Below are 20313 nucleotides of genomic sequence, written 5' to 3'. Positions count from 1 at the left end.
AGGTGTCGGGCGGAGAACCTTGGAGGTTGGTCTGCAAGGGGGAAGCTGACTTGAATGAAACAGTGGTAGAAAGCGCGGAGGCTGGAGCGCTTCTTGCCCCACCACACTCAGCGTGTCTCCCCCACTTGGGACCACACCAACGCGAACCCGCATTTGCTTGAACAAGGCTACTAGTGGCAGGTGTCGGGTCCCCAGGAGTTCCCTGTTGGGTCGGCCCTGCCCTCCCTCCTGCTGGTAGGAGGCTGCAGGCCTGCAAAGGTGACAGCACCTCCAGACCACCAGCAGGGCCCCAGAACCCCGCCTTCTCATTTAAGGAAGACTTAAAAAGGACACTGACCAAAATCACTCCCCAGTGGCAGCTGTCACCTCGCTTCCTTTCTGACTGCATGTATTCGTGACCTGTTTGTTAGTTCTGTAACACCTGGGACACAGGCTGACGCTGGGTGCCCTGGGCTTGGCAGCAGCTGTGGGGCTGCCTGCTGCCTGGGTGGAGGAGAGAACAGACCCTGCCTGGTTCACAGATAAGTAGATTTATTTTTGCTGTACCTCATCTTGCCCCCAAGCAAGGAACAGCAGGACACAGACCAAGCAGCTTCCATTCAGTCCCATGAGAGGTCAGTGTTGTGTCACCGTACAGCTCAACGAGGTCAGGAGAGAAAGAGAGACAAAGGCCCAAAGGGCGAGAAGGTGGCAGCCCCGACCTTCACCCTGGCAGGAGCCCTGCCTCCCTTTCCACCAGCCGGCTGACAGTGCGCAGGGCCAGGGGCAGGGCCGTGTTGGTGTCACGGTGATAGCGAGGCTCAGACACCTCCCCGCTGGGCGTGAGCACGAACTGGGCCACGCTGGGCATCTTTAGCAGGTTCAGTAGCTCGGTGGCCCGCGTGCAGATGGCTCCCGCGTCTTCCTCACTGTGCACGGAGCTGGCGGCTGTGCTCTGGGCCAGGGTCCTCATCTTTGACAGGAACAGAGAGACCCTGGGGAGAAGGCAGTCCTGGTAGTCAGCTGCAGACACACCCCTCACGTGGAAGGGGGGCTTGTGGAAGGGCCCAGCCGCGCAGAGCACCCAGCTAGCATGGCTTTAGCTCGGAGAAGTGAGGTGGCAGCACCCACGCTGCCTGTATCCATGCAGGACCCTTGGGCTGTGTCGCCGTGTTCCGGTGGCAGGACAGGTGGCCCCCTCCCCTGCCCACGCCCAATCGCTACCTGGGGATCAGGTCTTGGCTCCGAGAGGCCAGCTTGGTCAGTGTGGTCATGAGTGCAGTGATAACCTGCGGTGGACACTTGGGAAGGGTGACAGAGGGCCGCAACTGGGTGACTTCAAAGAGCAGAGCCTCCAGGGCTTCAAAGAACTTGTTGATCTGCTCCACGGTGCACCGCCGGTCCCAGGACACCGACAGGTACTCGCCGATGGCCCACACCTAGGAGGAGGATGGTGCCTCAGCCCCATGACAGGCCCTGTGCTGAGAGGAGGGCCGCAGCGGTGCGCTAGTGCCTTACCACGGAGGTGAGCACGCGCCCACTGCCACGGAGGCCACCTGCGCTGCCCACGAACTCCAGCAGCTCCTTCGCCCGCTCGACCACCAGGGAGGGGTGCAGCTTGCACAGGGCCAGGAACTGGGCGCTCAGCACCCTGCCGGAGAGGACACTCGCGGGCTGTGCTCACCCCTCGCAGACCCCGGCCCCACAGCCCAACCAGAATACGAGCCGGGCGGTAGGCGGGATGCCTCCGAGCACCAGTTGGAGGTAAAGGTAGGTCCAGCACTAAAGGAACCTACTGCCCCACCGTGGTGGAGGCTAGGGCTTGGCTCTGTCCTTGGTCCCCAGCTGGAGTGTGGAGGGAGACAGGCCAGCATGAACTGGGCCTTCAGAAAAGGGGACAGACGGTCTGGAAGGCTCTGTGGAAGAGGGGCTTGGGGAAGGAGAAGGGGACGCAGGAACACTCTGGGGGGGGGGGGGATGGTGGGGTCTGTGCCTAGGCTGGGTCTGGGGGCTGGGGGGCCTGAAGCCTGTCAGGGAAACCGGTGCTGCAGCACCCCAGGGGAGTGGGGAACAGAAGACTCGAGGGGCCAGTGTACAGGCTCAGTGACCCTGTCTGGAGCTGGGGCCATCGCACAGTGCCGATGGTGAGGACCAACCTGTGCACGCGGGCTTCATACCCCGGGACCTGGTAAAGCGAGTCGCTTCTCTCCAGAAGCAGCAGTGCCAGCTGGCTGGCCAGGGCCCCGTCGGCGAACTGGGGATCAAGAGAGACAGACTCTGTTCTGCCACCCAGGAAACGGCCACACTCTGGTCCCGTGATTTCTGCTGACCTGGGGGCCACCCACATGCTCCCGTTCTGGTGTGTGCAGCCCTTGCCCAGTGACTCATAGGCCCTCAGCAGGACTCGCCTTTTTGCCACTGAGGAGGCTGAGCTGCTGCAAGTCCTGGCTCCGGCTGCTCCTCTGCTGTGGGAACGGAGGACCCGGGAAGCGGGCTCACCTGTGTCACTGCCGAGAAGAACGCCTGGAGCAGGGTAGGCACGGCCTCGGCGCACTGGGCCACGCGGGCGCAGCTGGCCAGGGGCTGCAGCAGCTGGTGGAGTGGCGCCAACCTGGGGACACAGAGCCCAGCCCCTGAGCACCTGCCCGCTCCCTGCCCCAGCTGGTGCCCACGGCGGGAGTCTGCTGCGAGAGAGGGGCTGCAAGGGGTCTGCTCCCAGGAGGCCTCTTTCCAGTCCTGGCCCTCCCACCCCTAGGCCGTGCTAGGCCTCACACCACCCGTACAGAACAGCCGGCACCACGCCACCCGCACAGGATTACGAGGACTGGATCAGGTTGCCGAACGAGCTGACTGCAAGCCCTCCACCAAGTGCCTGTTGGGTGGGGGTGACTGCAGGGCCCAGCTGCCCTGAGTGGGCTGTGGCCACACACGGCCCAGCCTTGGGGCCTAGGGTGCCCCGCAGTGAGCCCTACCTCTCTGGGGTCCCACTGGCCTTGGCACGAAGCAGGTGCTGGAAGAGACCCTGGAACTGAGGGTCTCGTAAGGCCTCCAGGCAGCCAGGAGTTCTGAGGGAGACATCCCAGAGCGGCCTCTCGGACGCAGCCTGTGATGACCTGCGAGGAGATGCCCAAAGCTGTGCTCAGACATGCACTGTGGGCCCAGGCCCGACGTGGCCCTGCCCTCAGGAAGAGACCTGAGCAGCCGGCACTGTAACCTCCCAGCGCCGTGACCCAGCCAGGAGCCTCAGCGTGACTGGAAAGGGCCCACAGGAGGGGCCCCAGCTGAGTGGGAGACAGGCTGGGCTCCGGGGCGGCTGTCAGCAGGGAGGCAGCACCGGACAGCCAGGAAGAACGGGGGAGGGTCCCTGCTGGGCGCGGGGACTGAGGGGCCCTCAGGCTCACCGGAGGTGCAGGTCCAAGGCCGCCGTCAGACAAGGCAGGTCCAGCAGCAGGTGTAGTGTCTCCACGGCCGTCCCCGCGTCGAGCAGCACCGGGAGGAGCGCCACGAACTCGGAGGTGAGCGGTGGGCTGTTCCAGGCCAGAAACTGCAGGGATGACCCCAGCCCTCCCGTCACGGCGCTGTCGCCACTGGCCCCTCCACCTCGTGGTGCCGCACTGAGCTCCTGGAGTCAGGAAGGCCTCCCTTCATTCTTTTCTTCCACTGTGCTTCTGGCTCCTGCACTCACTTCTGTGCCAACTAAACCACTTCTCATTTATCGTCATTGTTTTTCTCATTAAAGGACTGTCTCCAGCCGACGTCAAAAAGGCTACGCAGTGACGTGCCAGTCGCAAAAGCCGTATTAAAAACCACCGGCCCCGAAGGGCAGAACACCCTGGCCAAGGGTCCCAGGTGATGAGATCTTACTGGACGCTGAGACCTGGACCAATCCTATGAGAGCTCAGCCCGACCACCCCTCTCCCTGGATTCTGGGCCACCGCCCCAGGACAGCCCCGGGACAGCCGAGCATGCCTTGAAGAGGTTGGGGAAGCTCATTCTGAGAATGCCAAGGTTTCTGCCGAAAAGGGGGAGGCTGTCCCTGCAGAACTGGATGAACTCGAAGGCCAGCATTGGGCTGTGGAAGTGGTCAGAAGGGAGCCTGGTGAACAGATGCTGGTAGACGGCTTCCGCGCCCACTGCGGCGGCCTCCCCTGAAAGGCACAGGCGCCGTTGGGACACAAGGCCTCTTGCTGGCCAGGGCCCCCGTGCCTCCAGGACACCAAAGGCTGACATGCCGCCCCCCCCACCCCTCCACCGCCAAGCACAAGAAAAACTAGCTGCGTGGATCCAGCTCTTCCCAGGCCTCTCATCAAAGCCCTGCTTTTCTACCAACAAAGAGAGGAAAGCAGCACAGAGAAGCCGCCCTGCCTTGTCCCTGCCGGCTGGCTCCCCACTGCGCACCGTGGGTCAGGAAGAACCGGGCGATGGGCAGCAGCGCCCGCACGCAGGCTGGGTCCCCGCACAGCCGGGCGTGCAGGGCCCGCAGGCAGGAGAGGGTGCGATACAGGAAGGAGGGGTCCTGCCGGCAGAGCACGTCCAGCACCAGCACGGCCTCCACCAGGCACTGCGGAGAGACCATGCCGCACTCAGAAGGAGCCGCGAGAGCCTGCCCACCCGCCTGCCAGGGGGCACTCACCGCTTTCTGCAGGTCGGAGTCCGCCTTCCTCAGGGCTCCTGGGGGAGGGAAGAAAGCCACCTAGTCTCTGTGTCCCCATCAAAACAGCCAGATGAGAAGGTGCGCCGTGTTCTGGACTCCATAGCTGGGAGCAGAGGAACAGGCAGGGCCCAACAACTGGTGGGCTGGGGACGGGCTCCAATGGGGCCAAGCTGCCCAGGGCCCCGGCTTCTGTGCACGGCAGGGATCACCCTGCGGGAGGGCCGGGGAGGCGGCACGGGACTCACGCCGGTTACTCTGCTCGATGAGGCGCTGGCAGTACTCGAAGGCCTTCTCCCGGAGCCGCTCCTGGGGAGGCAGCAGGTGGCTGGCGGTGGACGCGGCCGAGAGCACAGACAGTGTGGAGCCCTCCAGCTCCGACCTGTCGTCTGGAAGAGAAAGCGGCAGCTCAGAAGGCTGCGCACCTGCTCCACAGGTGCAGGCCAACCGTCCAGGGGCGTGAGGAGAGCCGCCCTCATGGTTGCCAGGGCCCGGCCCCACGCCCAGTCCCACCCGCCGCCACCCTCACTGACACCCTTGGTGTAGACGAATCACTAGTTAGTTGGTCTGCAGTGGGGAGGAGTTTGGAGAAGCTGTCTGAATAGTCCTGTCGACACCCAGCTTCCCCATGCGTCTGGAAAGGGCCTCCCAGTGCCCAGAGGCCAGGCCCTCCCGCACCCCGCCCGTGTCCTACCTGCAGCCGGGGTTCTGGGGCCCCCGGGGCCACTGTGCAGCAGCCACGCCCGTAGCATGGAGAAGGCCTGCACGTTCAGCCACTGGTCCTCCGTGAAGTGCTGGCCCGTGGACAGCACTGTGAAGAAGTCCGTGGCCACTGCTCCGTCCACCTCAGTGACAGGGCCCGGCTGCGGGAGGCAAGGACAAGAGGTGCTGCAGGGCCCCTGGGCCGAGGCTGGGAAGGGACAACAGCTCCCAGTACTAGGGAGAGCGGAGCGCAGGCCCCTGCCCTGGTCATCCCCCAGAGCTGTCCTTCCAGAGCAGGGCCCCCAGCCTTTCCAACACATGTGATGTGGGCAGGGCCCTCAGTCAAATACGTGTTCCGGGCCTCAGCAAATACACAGACCGTCACAGGCTGTGACCCCATGTGACCTAAAGTCCCCCCCCCCCCCCGACTCTCACATGGAGAGGGGAAAGAGGGAACCAGGGCAGGCGGGGTCAACAGCATCCTGCAGGCGAGGCTGGCAGGGTGGCCCAGGGATAGGGAGGGTCTGAGTGCCCCAGCCTCACCTGCCGGGCTCTGGGCGTGGAGAAGAAGCCTCCGGAGGAGTGTGCGACCCCCTGTTGGACGCTGGCATAGCGGAGCCAGTCCACCAGCCTCTTGTTGAGCGCACTGGTCTGGTCTATGGGAGGGGGCAGTGGTGACACCATAGGAAACAAGCCCCACTCCCGGGGCACTGGTAGATGATCCTAGAAAAGGAGCAGCTGCCCCCCCGACAGCCCCAGGCCCCCAAGAGGCTACCTTCGTGGAGGGTGTCCGGGGCCAGGCTGGCGACCTTTGACATGACTGGGAGGAGGTGCCTCAGGCTGGGCCCCTCGGGCTGTCGGCTCTCCAGGACTTTGAGGACACGCTGGCCCACGCTTCTGACCAGCTTTTGGTCGCCCTGCAAACCATGCACAGGTGGAACATGAACACCGCCGACTTGCTCAAGTGCCTGAGCACCGGGAATGCCACTTCGCATGGGCATCTGGGAATGTCACTGAGGCAGCCCAGGCCCCATGGCCCCTAAGGGCAGGGTGGCTGGCCTGGGAGGTGGCAGTCACCTTACCTGGGCCAGGAGCACAGAGGCCAGCAGGCCCAGCTGCCGTGTGTTCTGGACATGCTCCCAGGACAGGCTAAGGCTGTCGGAGGGCGACATCTCTCTCAGGACAGCGGCGCAGAGAAGCTGGAGCGGCTCAGGGCAGGAGGGCGAGCAAAGGGTGGTCTGCAGCAGGTCCACACATGTCTTCTCCAGCCTGGAGAAGGGGCCACAGGGGACACGTCACCCCACGGCGAGGTGGCCGGGGCCGCACAGGAGGGGTGAGTGTGTATCTGGGACCACCAGCGTGGCCTTCAGGGAACACAGACTCAGACACCACAGGAACATGCCACGCCCCAAGGAGGGGTACACTCACCTCCTGTTGTATTTCGTGGCTGAGACGATGAGGAAAAGCCTCCGCAGGGCATCCAGGGCATCAGGCCCCAAGTCCTCCTTCTGCAGCAGCTGACAGACCCGGGAACAGAACTTCTTCAGCTCCTCAGCCTGGATCTCCCTAAACAGAGACAACGACGTAAGCAACCCAGCACCCAGGGACCCAGAGACACGGCCCTGAGCTGCGCCTGACAGCTCTCGGGCTGCGGACTGTCCCTACTGCAGAGACTGGATGTCGGGGAGGAGGGTGATGAGTCCGCTGACTGGTTTCCCGCCAGGCAGGAGACCATCACCTCACTGTCAAAACTCCACGCGTTCAGTTTGTTCTTCCAGGAGCAGAACTAAAACCGACTGGTTTTAGAGTCAAAAGTAAGGGGAGTTTAGTCTGAAAATAAGTTGCTTTTCAAAAGATTCCTTTTCACTGAGCCTTTAACTTCTAGAAACAAGTTGACTCTTACACATGAAGACACCATACCCTAATACTTAATTTGCTTAACTTGAAAATAGACCGGTTGAGCATTTGTAACAGCTCAGTTATTGAACGATTGCCACTCCCGTCCAAAAGGCACCCCACGAGGTAGGGTGCTGGGCGCTCCACACAGCTGGCCCCCCTCCCAAGCTATGGCTGAAGTCCACCCCTGGAAGCTAGAATTTTGAGCTGAGACAGTGCACCCCAGCCTCTGCGGCTGATGAGAAGGTTGGATGAGCATCTGCAGGGGGTCCTGGGTGGCTCCTCCCATGGCCATTCTCACCTGAAGGCTGGCAGATAGAGCCCAAAGGACTCCCACCCCCTCTCACTCGCACCCCCGTCTCCAGTGCTTCACTTCATGGAGCCAGAGTGGGATTCTGCCCCTACACACAAGAGCAGGCTCACGAGGGACAATGGGGTGACGACTGAGGGAGACACTTCCAGTCCATCTCGCAATTACAACCGAGCCTCCTCCCCAGGATGGTGGGACTCTCGTCCACATCTCAAGTCAGTCCCTTCCAACATCGGCTCCAAATCACAAGATTCTTTCCAAAAGGCCAACGTGCTCGTTCCTCCGGCATCTGCCCGGGGCTGCGCTTCTCCTGACTGCGCCCTGAACTGCTGACTGGCAGGCTTGTCCTTTAAGAAGCCTCCCCCGGCCTTGCCGCGCCCCCTGCCCCAGCTCGAGCTCCACTTCCTTCACTTGCTCCGCAGCCAACAAGACAGGCTTCCAACAGCTCTTCTCTGCCCTTGCCGTCCATCACTGAAACACCTACAAACTAAAACTCACTCTCAATTCTAACTCCCAAACCTCAGCAGTTTGTTTTAAAGTGCCACCAAAAATCATAGGCTTAATTAAAGAAAAACAGGTTTCTTTAAATCCCAACAGGAATTGTGTGACTCCTATTTTTGTTATGGATATTTAACCAACGCTATCCTTCACCCCCAAAAACAGAGACAGAGAACTAAGAAATAAGGCTTTTTCTTCTGCCTCAGTCCATGAATAGAAAATGAGCTGGGAGTTCTGAGTGGGTCTCAGTTCTCACGGGTTTCTGGGCAAGACCTTCCAGGCAAGCACGTCACATAGGAAATGAGATGCTAGTACTTAATTATTTTCAGGGGAAGAGACTGAGGCAGCAACATAGGATGCAGAGTTCACCTCCCCCTACAAACACATCAATGTAAGGAGCAGTGCTCACTGAAAACTGGAGACTGGCAGGGAGACTCCTGTACAACCATGGCGGTGCCAAAGATCCACACGGACTCGGGTAGGAAAGGACAAGGTGCCATCAGATTGGGACCTAGGCCCCCCACGAAAGAGGAGGGGGTTACACGGCCTCAGAGATCCTCCCTGGGATGGGCTGTTCAAACCACATGCTGGGCATCCCAGCCCTGGGGTCCGACACCTTGGCTGGTTTGCAAACCAGTGGGACTGATGGCGGGGCTGTAGGAAAACCAGACTCCACTTGTGAAGAGCGGGCACATGCTTGCTCGCTCCGGAAACAAGGCGGAGAAACAGGTGAAGACTGCCTGGGACCCTGGCTGCTTTCCCGCGCCCTCCCCAGCCCCAGCCACGCGCCAGCTCCAGCCGCTCTGGCTCTGTGGCTCCCCCCTCACCAGGGCAGAGCTGCCCTTGCTGAGAAGCGAGGAGCAAGCACACCCACGGGGATGGAGGCGACTCAGACCTGGCCCTGCACCTGAACAGGGTGAGCACGGACACTGTGGGTGCCCACGGGGGTGGCGGATGGGGAGCAGTCTGGTACCATCGCAGCCCATCTTGCTGCAGCATTGCTCCCCTCTGGGGCAAAGGTGCCACTGCTGCGGGGCGGGGGAGTGCACGCTCAGTGGGACAGAGCCAGCTGGGACCCAACCCCACCCCAACAGGGCAGTGACAGCACTGAGCAGAGGAGAAGCCCCAGCTCACACCTGAGCTCTAGCCCCTCCTTCTCCAGCCCCACCTCCCAACAAGGTGACAGCTCTGAGTACAGCCTGGGGATGGATGTGACTTGTGCTCACATCCCACCAAAGCTCTCCCACCAAAGCCACTGGGCACACACAGACCGTACAGGGAGGCTCCCACACAGGACACCCCTTCATGACCAGCATAGGTAATTTTTACCTAATTTCAGAAAAAGTTAAGCAAAATGAGAAGATGGGAATGTGCTTTAAATGAAAGAACAAGGAAAAAAATCTGAAAAAACAATGAAACAATTACTAAAAAATTTAAAGTTTTAGTAATACAAATGCTAACTGAACTTGGGGAAAAGAACAGATGAACACAATGAGAATTTTTAACAAGGAACTAGAAAATATAAAAAAGAATTAGTCAGAGCAGAAGAATACAATAACAGAAATGAAAAACATGCTAAAAGGAATTAACAGCAGACTAGAACACAGAACGTGTAAGTGGAAGTTAGAACAATGGAAATCACCCAATCAGAACAGCAAAAAGAAACACATTTTAAAAATGAGGACAATTTAAGGGACCTCTGGGACAACATCAAGGGTACTGACATTCGCATTATAAGGGTCCCCAAAGGAGAAGACGGAAAGGGGTCAAAAATTTTCTTGATGACATTATGGCTGAAAACTTCCCAAACCTGAAGGAGGAAACACATCCAGGTACAGGAAACACAGAGGGTCCCCAACAAGATGATCCCCAAGAGACCCACACCAAGACATATCATAATTAAAATGTTAAAAGTTAAAGAGAGAACCCCAAAGGCAGCAAGAGGAAAGCAGAGTCACATACAAGGGACTCTCCCGCGAGGCTGCCGGTGGGTTTCTCCGCAGAAACCCTGGAGAACAGAAGTGAGCTGCGCGGCGCACTCAGAGCGCTGAAAGGGAAAGCCCTGCAGGCTGGGCTGCTCCGGCCGCGAGGCCGTCGCTGCGGGTTAAAGGAGAGCGAGAGGGCGCCTCAGGCAAGCGAGCACTGAGAGCTCATCAATAGTAAACCAGCTCTGAAAGAGTCGAAAGATCCTAAGTGGGAAAGAAAAGGTTAGAACAAGAAATAATTCATGGGAAAGGAAAAATCCCACTAGTAAAGGCAAATGTATAGTAAAGGCTGTGGGTCAACCAATAAAATATAAAGATCAATGTATCTGAACCCCCTGGCAACCACAAATCAAAAACCTGCGATAGATACACAGAAACTAGTGAGGAAGGAAGACAAGCGCACCACTAACGAAAATTATCAACCCACAAGGGACTGAAGAACAGAGACCTGCAAACACGACCAGAACACACATAACAAAATGGCAGTAAGTACCTACCTATCAGCAGTCACTTTAAATGTCAATGAGTTAAATGGTCCACTCAAAAAACATAAAAGGTGGCTAACTGGATTAAAAAAAACAAAACAAAAACAAGACCCATCCAAATTATGCTTATAAGAGACTCACTTCAGAACCAAAGCCACAGACTGAAAGTGAGAGGATGGAAAAAGATATTTCATACAAATGGTAACAAGAAGGCTGGGGCAGCAATACTCATATCAAACAAAGTAGACTTTAAAACAAAGTCTGTAACAAAAGACAAAGAAAGGCATTACATAATGATAAATGGATCAACACAAGAAGAAGACATTATATTCATAACATACATGCACCTAACACAGGGGCACCTATATACGTAAAGCAAATACTAAGACATAAAGGAAGAGACTGACAATGATATAATAATAGGGGGATTTTAACACACCACCTACATCAGTGGACAGATCATCCAGACAAATATCAATACGGAAACAGTGGTCTTAGATGACCCATTAGGCCAGCTGGACTTAACTGGTATCTATAGGACATTCCATCTCCAAACAGGAGAATATATATTCTTTTCTAATGCACATGGAACATTCTCCAAGACAGATCACGTCCTAGGCCACAAAACAAATTCAACAAATTAAAGTGAACGGAAATTATATCAGGCATTTTCTCTGACCACAACAATAATGAAACTAGAAATCAATTACAGGAATAAAAATGGCAAAACACAAACACGTAGAGACTCAACAATATGATACTAAAAAACCAACAGGTCAGTAAAGAAATCAAAGAGGAAATCCAATAACACCTCAAGAAAAATGAAAATAAACACACATTCCAAAATCTATGGGATGTAGCAAAAGCATTCTAAGAGGAAAGTTTATAGCAATACAAGCCTACTTCAAGAAACAAAAAAAATTTCAAACAACCTAACTACCTACCATCTAAAAAACTTAGAAAAAGAAGAACAAAGGCCAAAGTCAGCAGAAAAAAGGGAATAATAAAGATTAGAGAATAAATGAGATTTAAAAAACAACAGAAAAGATTAATGAAACCAAGAGCTGTTTTTTTGAAAAAATTAAGTTGGTAAGTCTTTAATCAGGCTCAAGTTAAAAAATTTTAAAAAGAACCCAAATAAAATAAGAAAAGAAAGAGGAAAATTACAACCAATATCATAGAGATACAAAAAAAAAAAGTCATAAGCAACTAACATTTATTTATATGCCAACAAACTGGACAATGTATAAAAATTGGATACATTTCTAGAAACAATTTCCAACACTAAATCAGAAAGAAATAGCCAATATGGACAGACTAATCTCTAGCAGTGAAACTGAGTTAGTAACTGGAAAGAAAAAAACAACTACCAGCAAACAAAAGTCTAGGGCTGGACAACTTGACAAGAGAATTCCACCAAATATGTAAAAGAAGAGAGAATACCTGTCCTTCTCAAACTGTTCTCAAAAATCAAAGAAGAGCACACCCAGCTGCATTCTGTGAAGCCACCATTGCCTGATACCAAAACCAGACAAAGACACTATAAAAAAATGGCAAATACTACAGAGTTACAGTTATCAAAACAGCATGGTATGGGCACAAACAGACATATGGATCAATGGGACAGAACAGAGGGCCCAGAAATAAACCCATAAACTTATGGTCAATTAATCTTTGACAAAGGAGGCAAGAACATACAATGGAGTAGACAGTCTATTCATAAAATGGTGTTGGGAAAACTGGACAGCTACAAGTAAATCAGTGAACTTAGAACACTCCCTTACACCGTACACAAAAATAAACTCAAAATGGCTTAAAGACTTAAACTAAGACAAGACACTATAAACCTCTTAGAAGAAAACATAGGCAAAACATTATCTGACAAATTTTAGCAATGTTTTCCTAGGGCAGTCTACCCAGGCAATAGAAATAAAAGCAAAAATAAACAAATGGGACCTAAGTAAGCTTATAGCTTTTTGCACAGCAAAGGAAACCATAAACAAAACAAAAAGCTAACCCAACAGAATGGGAGGAAAATATTTGCAAAAGATAAGACTGACAAGGGCTTAATTTCCAGAATATATAAACAGCTCATACAACTTAATAAGAAGAAAACAAACAAGCCAATCCAAAAATGGGCAGAAAATCTAAACAAGCAATTCTCCAATGAAGACATACAAATGGCCAACAGGCACATGAAAAACATGCTCAATACTGCTAATTGTCAGAGCAGTGCAAAATAAAACTACAATGAGGTATCACTTCACACCAGTCAGTATGGCCGTCATTCAAAAGTCCACAAATGACAAATGCTGGAGAGGCTGTGGAGAAAAGGGAACCCTCCTACACTGCTGGTGGGAATGCAGTTTGGTGCAGCCATTATGGAAAACAGTACGGAGATTCCTCAGAAAACTAAAAATAGACTTACCATATGATCCAGCAATCCCACTCCTCCAGGGGGAACCTTAATTCAAAAAGATACATGCACCCCAATGTTAACAGCAGCACTGTTTCCAATAGCCCAAGACGTGGAAACAACCTAGATGTCCACTGACAGATGACTGGATAGAGAAGCTACGGTCTATTTACACAATGGAATATTACTTAGCCATAAAATATAATGAAATAACGGCATTTGAAGCAACATGGATGGACCTGGAGAATGTAATTCTTCTAAGTGAAGTAAACCAGAAAGAGAAATATGTTAACACTTATATGTGGAATCTAAAAACAACAACAACAACAAAGACAAATGAACTTATTTACAAAACAGAAACAGACTCACAGATATAGAAAACAAACTTGTGGGAAGGGATAAATTGGGAGTTTGAGATTTGCAGATAACTGACTAATATATACAGAATAGATAAACAAGTTTATACTGTATAGCATGGGGAACTATATAGTAACAAAAAAATACATATATATCCAAAAAGTTACAAACCAGTATCTCCAATGAATATAGATACAAAAATCCTCAACAAAATATTAGCAAACTGAATTCAACAATACATAAAAAAAGGGGTAGGGAGGGCATAGCTCAAGCGGAAGAGAACATGCTTAGCATGCACTAAGTCCTGGATTGAACAAACAAACAAACAAATCTAATGACCTCCCCCAACCTACCTCCCAAAAAGCAAAAAACAAATTAAAAAAATAAAGTTTAAAAAATTAAAAAAAAAACCCTAATATATAAAGATCATATACTATGATCAAGTGGGATTTATTCCAGGGTCACAAGGATGGTTCTGTGTCTACAGATAAATCAGTGTGATACACCACATTAACAAAAGAAAGGAAAAAACTCACACGATCATTTCAATAGACGCAGAAAAAGCATCTAACAAAATTCAACATCTGTTCGTGACAAAAATTCTCATCAAGGTTGGTATAAAGGGAGCATACCCCAGCATGATAAAGGCCATTTATAACAAACCCACAGCTAACATTCTCAATGGTGAAAAGCTCAAAAGTTTCCCCTCTAAAATCAGGAACAAGACAAGGGGGCCCACTCTCACCACTTCTATTTAACATAGTATTGTCCTAGCCACAGCAATCAGACTAGAAAAATAAGAAACAGACATATAGGTTGGAAAGGAAGAAGCAAAACTGTCACTATTTGCAGATGACATGATATTATATACAGAAATCCCTGAAATCCACCAAAAAACTATTAGAACTAATGAGTAAATTCAGTGAAGTTGCAGGATACAAGATTAATAGTCAGAAGTCTGTTGCTTTTCTAAACATTAGTAAAGAACCACTAGGAAGAGAAAGCAAAAAAAATCCCATTAAAATCACTTCAAAAAGAATAAAATACCTAGGAATAAACTTAATGAAAGATGTGAAAGACTTATACTCTGAAAACTATAAAACTATGATAGAGGAAATTGTAGATGAAACTAAGAAATGGAAAGATATCCCATGTTTGTGGACTGGAAGAATTAACATTGTTAAAATGTTAACAAAGCAATCTACCAATTTAATACAATCTAACAGAATACCCATGACACTTTTCACAGAAATAGAAAATATAATCCTAAAATTTAAACGGAATCAAAAAGACCATAAGTAGCTAAAACAATCTTGAGGAAAAAGAACAAAGCTGAATGGCTGTCTCAAGCTCCCTGATTTCAGATTATACTACAAAGCTACAGTAATCAGAAACAGTGTGTTAGTAGCACAAAAACAGACATGATCAACGGAACAGAACAGACAGCCCAGAAATAAACCCACACACTTATGGTCAATTAATCTACAACAAAAGAGGCACAAATATACAGTGGGGGAAAAGATGGTCTCTTCAATAAGTGGTGCTGGGAAAACTGGACAGCTACATGTAAAAGAATGAAATTGGTACATTTTTTCACATCATACATAAAAATGAACTCAAAATGGATTAAATTCCTAAATGTAAGATTGGAAACCATAAAACTCCTAGAAGAAAACAGACACAGAATACTCTTTGACATACATTGTGGCAATATTTTTTTGGATCTGTCTCCTAAGGCAAAAGAAACAAAAGCAAAAATAAATGGGACCTAATTAAACTTGCAAAGGAAACGATTGAAAAAATAAAAATACAACCTACTGAATGGGAGAAAACATTTGCAAATGATATGACTGATAAGGGTTAGTATCCAAAATATGTAAAGAGCTCACACAACTGAACATCAGAAAACCAAACAACTCGATTAAAAAATAGGCAGAAGACATAACAGACATTTTATTCCAAAGAAGACAGAGATGGCCAACAGGCACATGAAAAGACACTCAACATAGCTAATTATCAGAGAACTTCAAATCAAAACCACACCAAGATAACATCTCACACCTGTCAGAACGGTGAGCATCAAAAAGACCACAATAACAAATGGCGAGGATGTGGAGAAAAAGGAACCCTCATACACTGTTGGTAGGAATGTAAATTGGTGCAGCCACTATGGAAAACTGTGGAGGTGCCTCAAAAAAACTAAAAACAGAACTACCATATGACCCAGCAATTCCATTCCTGGGTATATAGCCAAAGAAAACGAAACTATCCATTTGAAAAGGTACATACACCCCAATGTTCATAGCAGCATTATTTTTTTTTTAGACTTCTTTGTGTTTTTCTTGTTATTTCAAAGTTATTTATTTATTTATTTTAGTTGAAGCAGAGAGTTGACAATGTTGTGTCAATTTCTGGTGTAAAGAATAATGTTTCAGTAATACACATACATATTTTTCTTTTCTTATTCTTTTTCATTTTCAGTATAGGTTACTACAAGATATTGAATATACCTCGTGCTATACAGTATGAACTTATTGTTTATCTCTTTTATATACAGTAGTTAGTATTTGCAAATCTTGAACTCCCCGAAAACAAAAATAAACAAATGGGATCTAATTAAATTTACAAGCTTACATTAATAAAACATAGCAGCATTACTGACAATAACCAAGATACGTAAGCAACCTAAGTGTCCATCAACAGATGAACAGATAAGGAAGGCGTGGCATGCATACACTTGCGCGCGCGCACACACACACACACACACACACACACACACACAGTGGAATATTAACCATAAAAAAGAATGAAATTCTGCCATTTGCAGTAGCATGGATGAACGTGGAGGGTATTATGCTTAGTGAAATAAATCAGACAGAGAAAGACAAGTACTGTATGCTATTTATATGTGGAATCTACAAAATGAAACTAATGAATACACCAAAACAGACTTACAGATACAGAGAACAACAGACTAGTGGTTACCAGTGGGGAACGGGCAAAATAAGGGTAAGAGGTTAACAGGCACAAGCTACTATGTATTAAATAAATAAGCTATTAGGATAGATTGTACAGCACAGGGTATGTAGCCAACATTTTATAACAACTTTAAATGGAGTATAATCCATAAATATATTGAATCACCATGTTGTATGCCTGAAATGAATATAATACTGTAAATCAGGTATACTTCAATTTTTAAAAAAACATATATATTTTCATTTAATACAGCTCCTAAATTCAAGTGAACCTGAATTGGAATACTGGAACTTGGATATTGGAATATCTGTCCAATACTGAAGAAAATACAGACTGTGTTGGACTTACTGGGAGATGGTGCTACAAATCCTCAAAACAATTTCCTAACAGATTTTCAACGGTTGTTTTGACCATAGAAAAATTTTGCCCTGTTCACAGCCTTTAGAACTTAATATGCATTCAAGATCTTGCTTCACTAAGACCACCGGAGCCTCAACCAGCCTAATCTTTCCCACCAACTGGTCCAGCTCAGAATCCAGTTTTTTTTGTTTTTTCTCATGTTTACCATGGGCTTGCGGTTCCGGCTCATCTTCTTCTCTTGAACAAGTAGCATCAAGTCTCAGACTGTCTGATGGACTCCGGGGTTTTAGTCCTAGCCAGCATGTGCTTTATCCCATGACTGGGTAGTTGGTTAAGGAAAGGGCTACCCACTAGTTAGGAGTCCAGAGCCAGCTCCGGGCCAGAAGACGATGGGTAATTTCCCAATTCACCCAACGCAACCGCATGAGAGCGGATCTTTCTAAATCACAAAATTCTCCGTGGCTCCCAGAAGCCCTTGTAAGGCACTAAACTGCTGAGCTGTGCACACAGAGCTCGCCATGGCTCAATCTAACAGGCTCTCCAGTCTCCTTGTGGCTTTCTCGACCTCGAGGCAACCGACAGCTTCTGGCTCTCCCACTTCCTGCCTGACGCCAGGCCTTTGGCCAGATCATCAGCGGGCTTCCACCCACTTCATTTCCACTCATCCTTCAGAGCGCTGCTCAGGTGCCACCGCCTCCGGGGACCAGCTCCAACCTCTCCGTACCGCCTCACCCCGTCCCTGGCCCGCGCGGCCTTCCCGTCCCCCGCCGGCCCCACTCCGAGATCCACCAACAAGTGCCCCAAAGAAAAGGCGGGCGCACCTGGCCTGACGGAGCAGACTCTCCGCTGCCGCCGTGAACATCCTGCCGCCGCCACGGGAGCCCGGAGACACAGCCGGAGCGCTCTTAACGCCGGCTACTCCCAACTTCCGCCCGCCACAAAGCCGGCTTCCGGGTCATGTCACGTGCCGCGTCACGTGAGCCGGGCTCAAAGGCCGCCGGCCAATGGGCTTTGACGGAGCGTCTCCGCGAGGGGGCGGGGCCGCCAGCGCTCTGGGGGCGGGGCCCGGCCAGCGTCCGGTCGGGTTCTAGCGCCGCGGAGCCCGGTGCAGCTCCGGACGCTGGGCGCCCGGACGTGGTGCTAGGTTCTGTTTCGTAAACACAGCCTGCTCCGTCGCGTTCAGTACGACCTGAAACTGTTACACAAACTGCGGCTGTGGGCTGGAGGCGTGTCCTGCAGGTTGCAGGGAACAGCTGCGGCTTTCAGCAGTACTTTGCTTTCATTTTTTAAAGCTCGCATTTAACATCTTTCACAGGCCGTACCTGCTGCTTTGAAAAATCGCATTCAGTCTCCGCCACGCTCACAGGCTATCGGAATCTCCGTTTTCCTAACAAGGCAACAGTCTCAGAGAGGAAAGTCAGTTTCCCGTAGTTCTGAAAGGTGCCTTGGCCACAGTACGTCCACCCTGCAGACTGCTTGGGAATACAGGGCGATACTCCTGGCAGTGACAGTCCAGCGTGATAAATGCTGTGACAGCCTAAACTGGATGCAGTCGAACGGGAGGAAGACTTGGGGAGGTACAGGAGCCCAAGATGAGCCCAGGGGGTGTCAGACCGAGGGGTGGGAGGGGTAGGCCTGGGCGATGCTACTGAAGGCAGCATGAAAGCCGGCTTCCTGTGGCTTAGGTACACCCGAGGGGAAGCCTGATGTCTGCCTGGCAGTAGGGTAGAGAATGGGGGTGTGGGGGTGGAGGTGGGCGCGGCATGGAGAGGAGGGGCTGGTCCAGGAGAGGGAAGGAGGTTAGGGCCATGCGTATGGAGTAGGCAGCAGATTCAGTAACCATGCAGGGGTAGGATTTACAGCACCTGGTGACTGATGGATTTGGGGGCTGGGGAGGAGCGGGGAAAAACCAAGGGCAGCAGCAGGTTTCTGGCTTACCAGGTGGTGTCGTTCACTTGGCATTGGGGCAGGAGAGGTCGAGGAAGTTGGTGGAGCCACTCGGTCATCGAACAATCAGGGATTGAGTCCCTGCGCTGTGCTAGGCAATGTTTTAGGTTCTGGGGAATGGTGAACAGGAGAGGCCAAGTTCCTGCCCTCAATGAATTTACAGCCAACAGAGATGACAATGGTCAAAAATGCAAACATACACATAAGCCTCGTGGTGATAAATGCTCTGAAGGGATGCTAAAGCAGAGTAAGAGAAGAGAGAAGTTGGAAAGATGGATGTCCTTTGGATATGGTGGGTGCGGGAGGCCTTGGAGTGACCAGCAGTGGGAAGGCACTAGAGTGGAGGGGGAGCAGGCTTGGTGCTCATCTGTGGGAATCCCAGACGTGGTGGTTTTGGGATACCTTTACGGCATCCAGGTGGAGATGTTGAGGGCAACTGGTGCTGAGGATAAAGAGATGGGAGCCAGCGGTGGCAGCTGAGGCACAGAGAAAGCGTCTGCGCAGGGAGCACCCCCACCCCCACAGCCCTGAGGAGCTGCAGGGCGGGGCTGGCAAAGGAAGCCTGGTTACTGGCAGTCTTTCTGCAAAGCCTGCTGCAGCTAAGCCCATGCATCCGCATCTCACCTGAGCCACAGACAACTCTGAGGAGAGCTTTATCATCATCATTTGAAGGATGTTAACTGAAACTAAAAATCTGGTTAAGGGCCCAAAGTCACACCTGTAGGGGGAGGAGGGATCTGAAGCAGAAGCCGGACTCCAGGCCAGTGCATGCAGCCACTCTGCCCCCGCCCACCGAGGCACGGCTGGAGAAGCAGGAGGGAACGTGGGAAAACGGCGCATCTCAGGGATCGTGCGGGAGATGCAGAGTCTGGTGCCATGTGCTGCTGGGAGGCTGTTCCACAGCTGGTCAGGAGCCGGAAAGCAAGTATTTTATTACTAGATTCACTATAAAGAATTGCAACCAGGTTTGGAGGAACTGGGAGGGACCAGGGAGCAGCCACTGCTCCGAACGGTAGGGGGACAAAGGGCAGAGGGTGGAATAATGAAAGCTCGGGACTTGGCGAAGGGGTCCCGCGGAGTTGACACTGACCTGTGAGGAGGCACCACGTGGCTGGCCCTGGCTGGGCAGGAAAAGCTATCTGCTGTGAGCTGCTGTTGCCAGGACATTTGCTGCAGCTGGAGAGAGCTGCCCGGAGCAGGAAGCATCCTCTGGTGCCCTCTGCCCAGTGCCAGGCAGCCGGACAGGGAGGACGTGGCGGAGCAGGGATGGACCTGGCAGAGCCCCCACTGGCGAATCATGAAAACAGCACGGAAAGTCGGTGTGAAGTCACCAGACAATAGCTTGATAACGACATGTGGTTCCAGGTGGAGTTTGCTGGTTTACTTGAGCTGCATACAGATCAAGTTCAAAGGTAAAAATCACACTTGGACCTGCAAAATTTGAGACTGGGAAGGGAGTCCAAATATTCGTTTCAGAACCAAAAAAAATGTTGATTAAAGTAAAACATACAAAGCGCACACATCTTGAGTAAACTCACCGATGCTTTGCGCTTCTGTAACTAGTCGTGTGTCGGTAGGGGGCTAAGTGGCTCTCCCGGGGCCGGGAGGCTGATTTGTACTGTCTGACCGTTTCTGTGGTGTGAACACTCACTCACTGGAAGAAGGGAAGCAGAGAAGTGCTCAAACTGCAGTTACCGCCGTGGGCAGCTGGGAAATCTGAAAAAGGCAAGTTAGCTACTAGCCAAACG

The 20313-nt window shown here is 51.3% G+C and overlaps 1 protein-coding gene across 3 annotated transcripts; it reads right to left on the bottom strand.

The window, feature by feature from the left end:
- Window positions 1-514: 514 nt before the first annotated feature.
- AP5Z1 (adaptor related protein complex 5 subunit zeta 1) lies at window positions 515-17591 on the bottom strand. 3 transcript variants are annotated; one of them, XM_074345595.1, is made up of 17 exons: window positions 17440-17591; window positions 6761-6898; window positions 6415-6601; window positions 6108-6249; window positions 5876-5988; window positions 5325-5493; window positions 4879-5019; window positions 4613-4650; window positions 4378-4540; window positions 3949-4127; window positions 3381-3523; window positions 2952-3092; window positions 2479-2590; window positions 2136-2233; window positions 1498-1630; window positions 1204-1418; window positions 515-974 (listed from the first exon to the last, which is right to left on the bottom strand). In XM_074345595.1, exons 1-17 carry the CDS (start codon window positions 17478-17480, stop codon window positions 704-706), a joined length of 2424 nt encoding a protein of 807 aa, XP_074201696.1. In that variant the 5' UTR covers window positions 17481-17591; the 3' UTR covers window positions 515-703. The 3 variants fall into 3 exon arrangements, with proteins under 3 accessions (XP_074201696.1, XP_074201695.1, XP_074201697.1); XM_074345594.1 differs by having other exon boundaries at window positions 4378-4650; XM_074345596.1 differs by lacking the exons at window positions 515-974; window positions 1204-1418 and having other exon boundaries at window positions 2388-2590; window positions 4378-4650.
- Between the last annotated feature and the right edge of the window lie 2722 nt (window positions 17592-20313).

Source organism: Camelus bactrianus, chromosome 18 (assembly GCF_048773025.1).
Source record: "Camelus bactrianus isolate YW-2024 breed Bactrian camel chromosome 18, ASM4877302v1, whole genome shotgun sequence".
Lineage (NCBI taxonomy): Eukaryota > Metazoa > Chordata > Mammalia > Artiodactyla > Camelidae > Camelus > Camelus bactrianus.
The sequence above is the reverse complement of the archived record's forward strand: the minus strand, read 5'-3'. Positions and strand labels throughout refer to the sequence as shown.

What these genes read in the sequence shown, in the direction of transcription:
- AP5Z1 (XM_074345594.1), bottom strand. Translation starts at nt 17,480, where the DNA reads ATGTTCACGGCGGCAGCGGAGAGTCTGCTCCGTCAGGCCAG. An exon ending in GCCAGTGGGACCCCAGAGAG is followed by an intron (nt 2,591 to 2,951) that starts GTAGGGCTCACT and finishes CTGTGTCCCCAG; the next exon opens with GTTGGCGCCACTCCACCAGC. An exon ending in TATGAAGCCCGCGTGCACAG is followed by an intron (nt 1,631 to 2,135) that starts GTTGGTCCTCAC and finishes CCTCTCCGGCAG; the next exon opens with GGTGCTGAGCGCCCAGTTCC.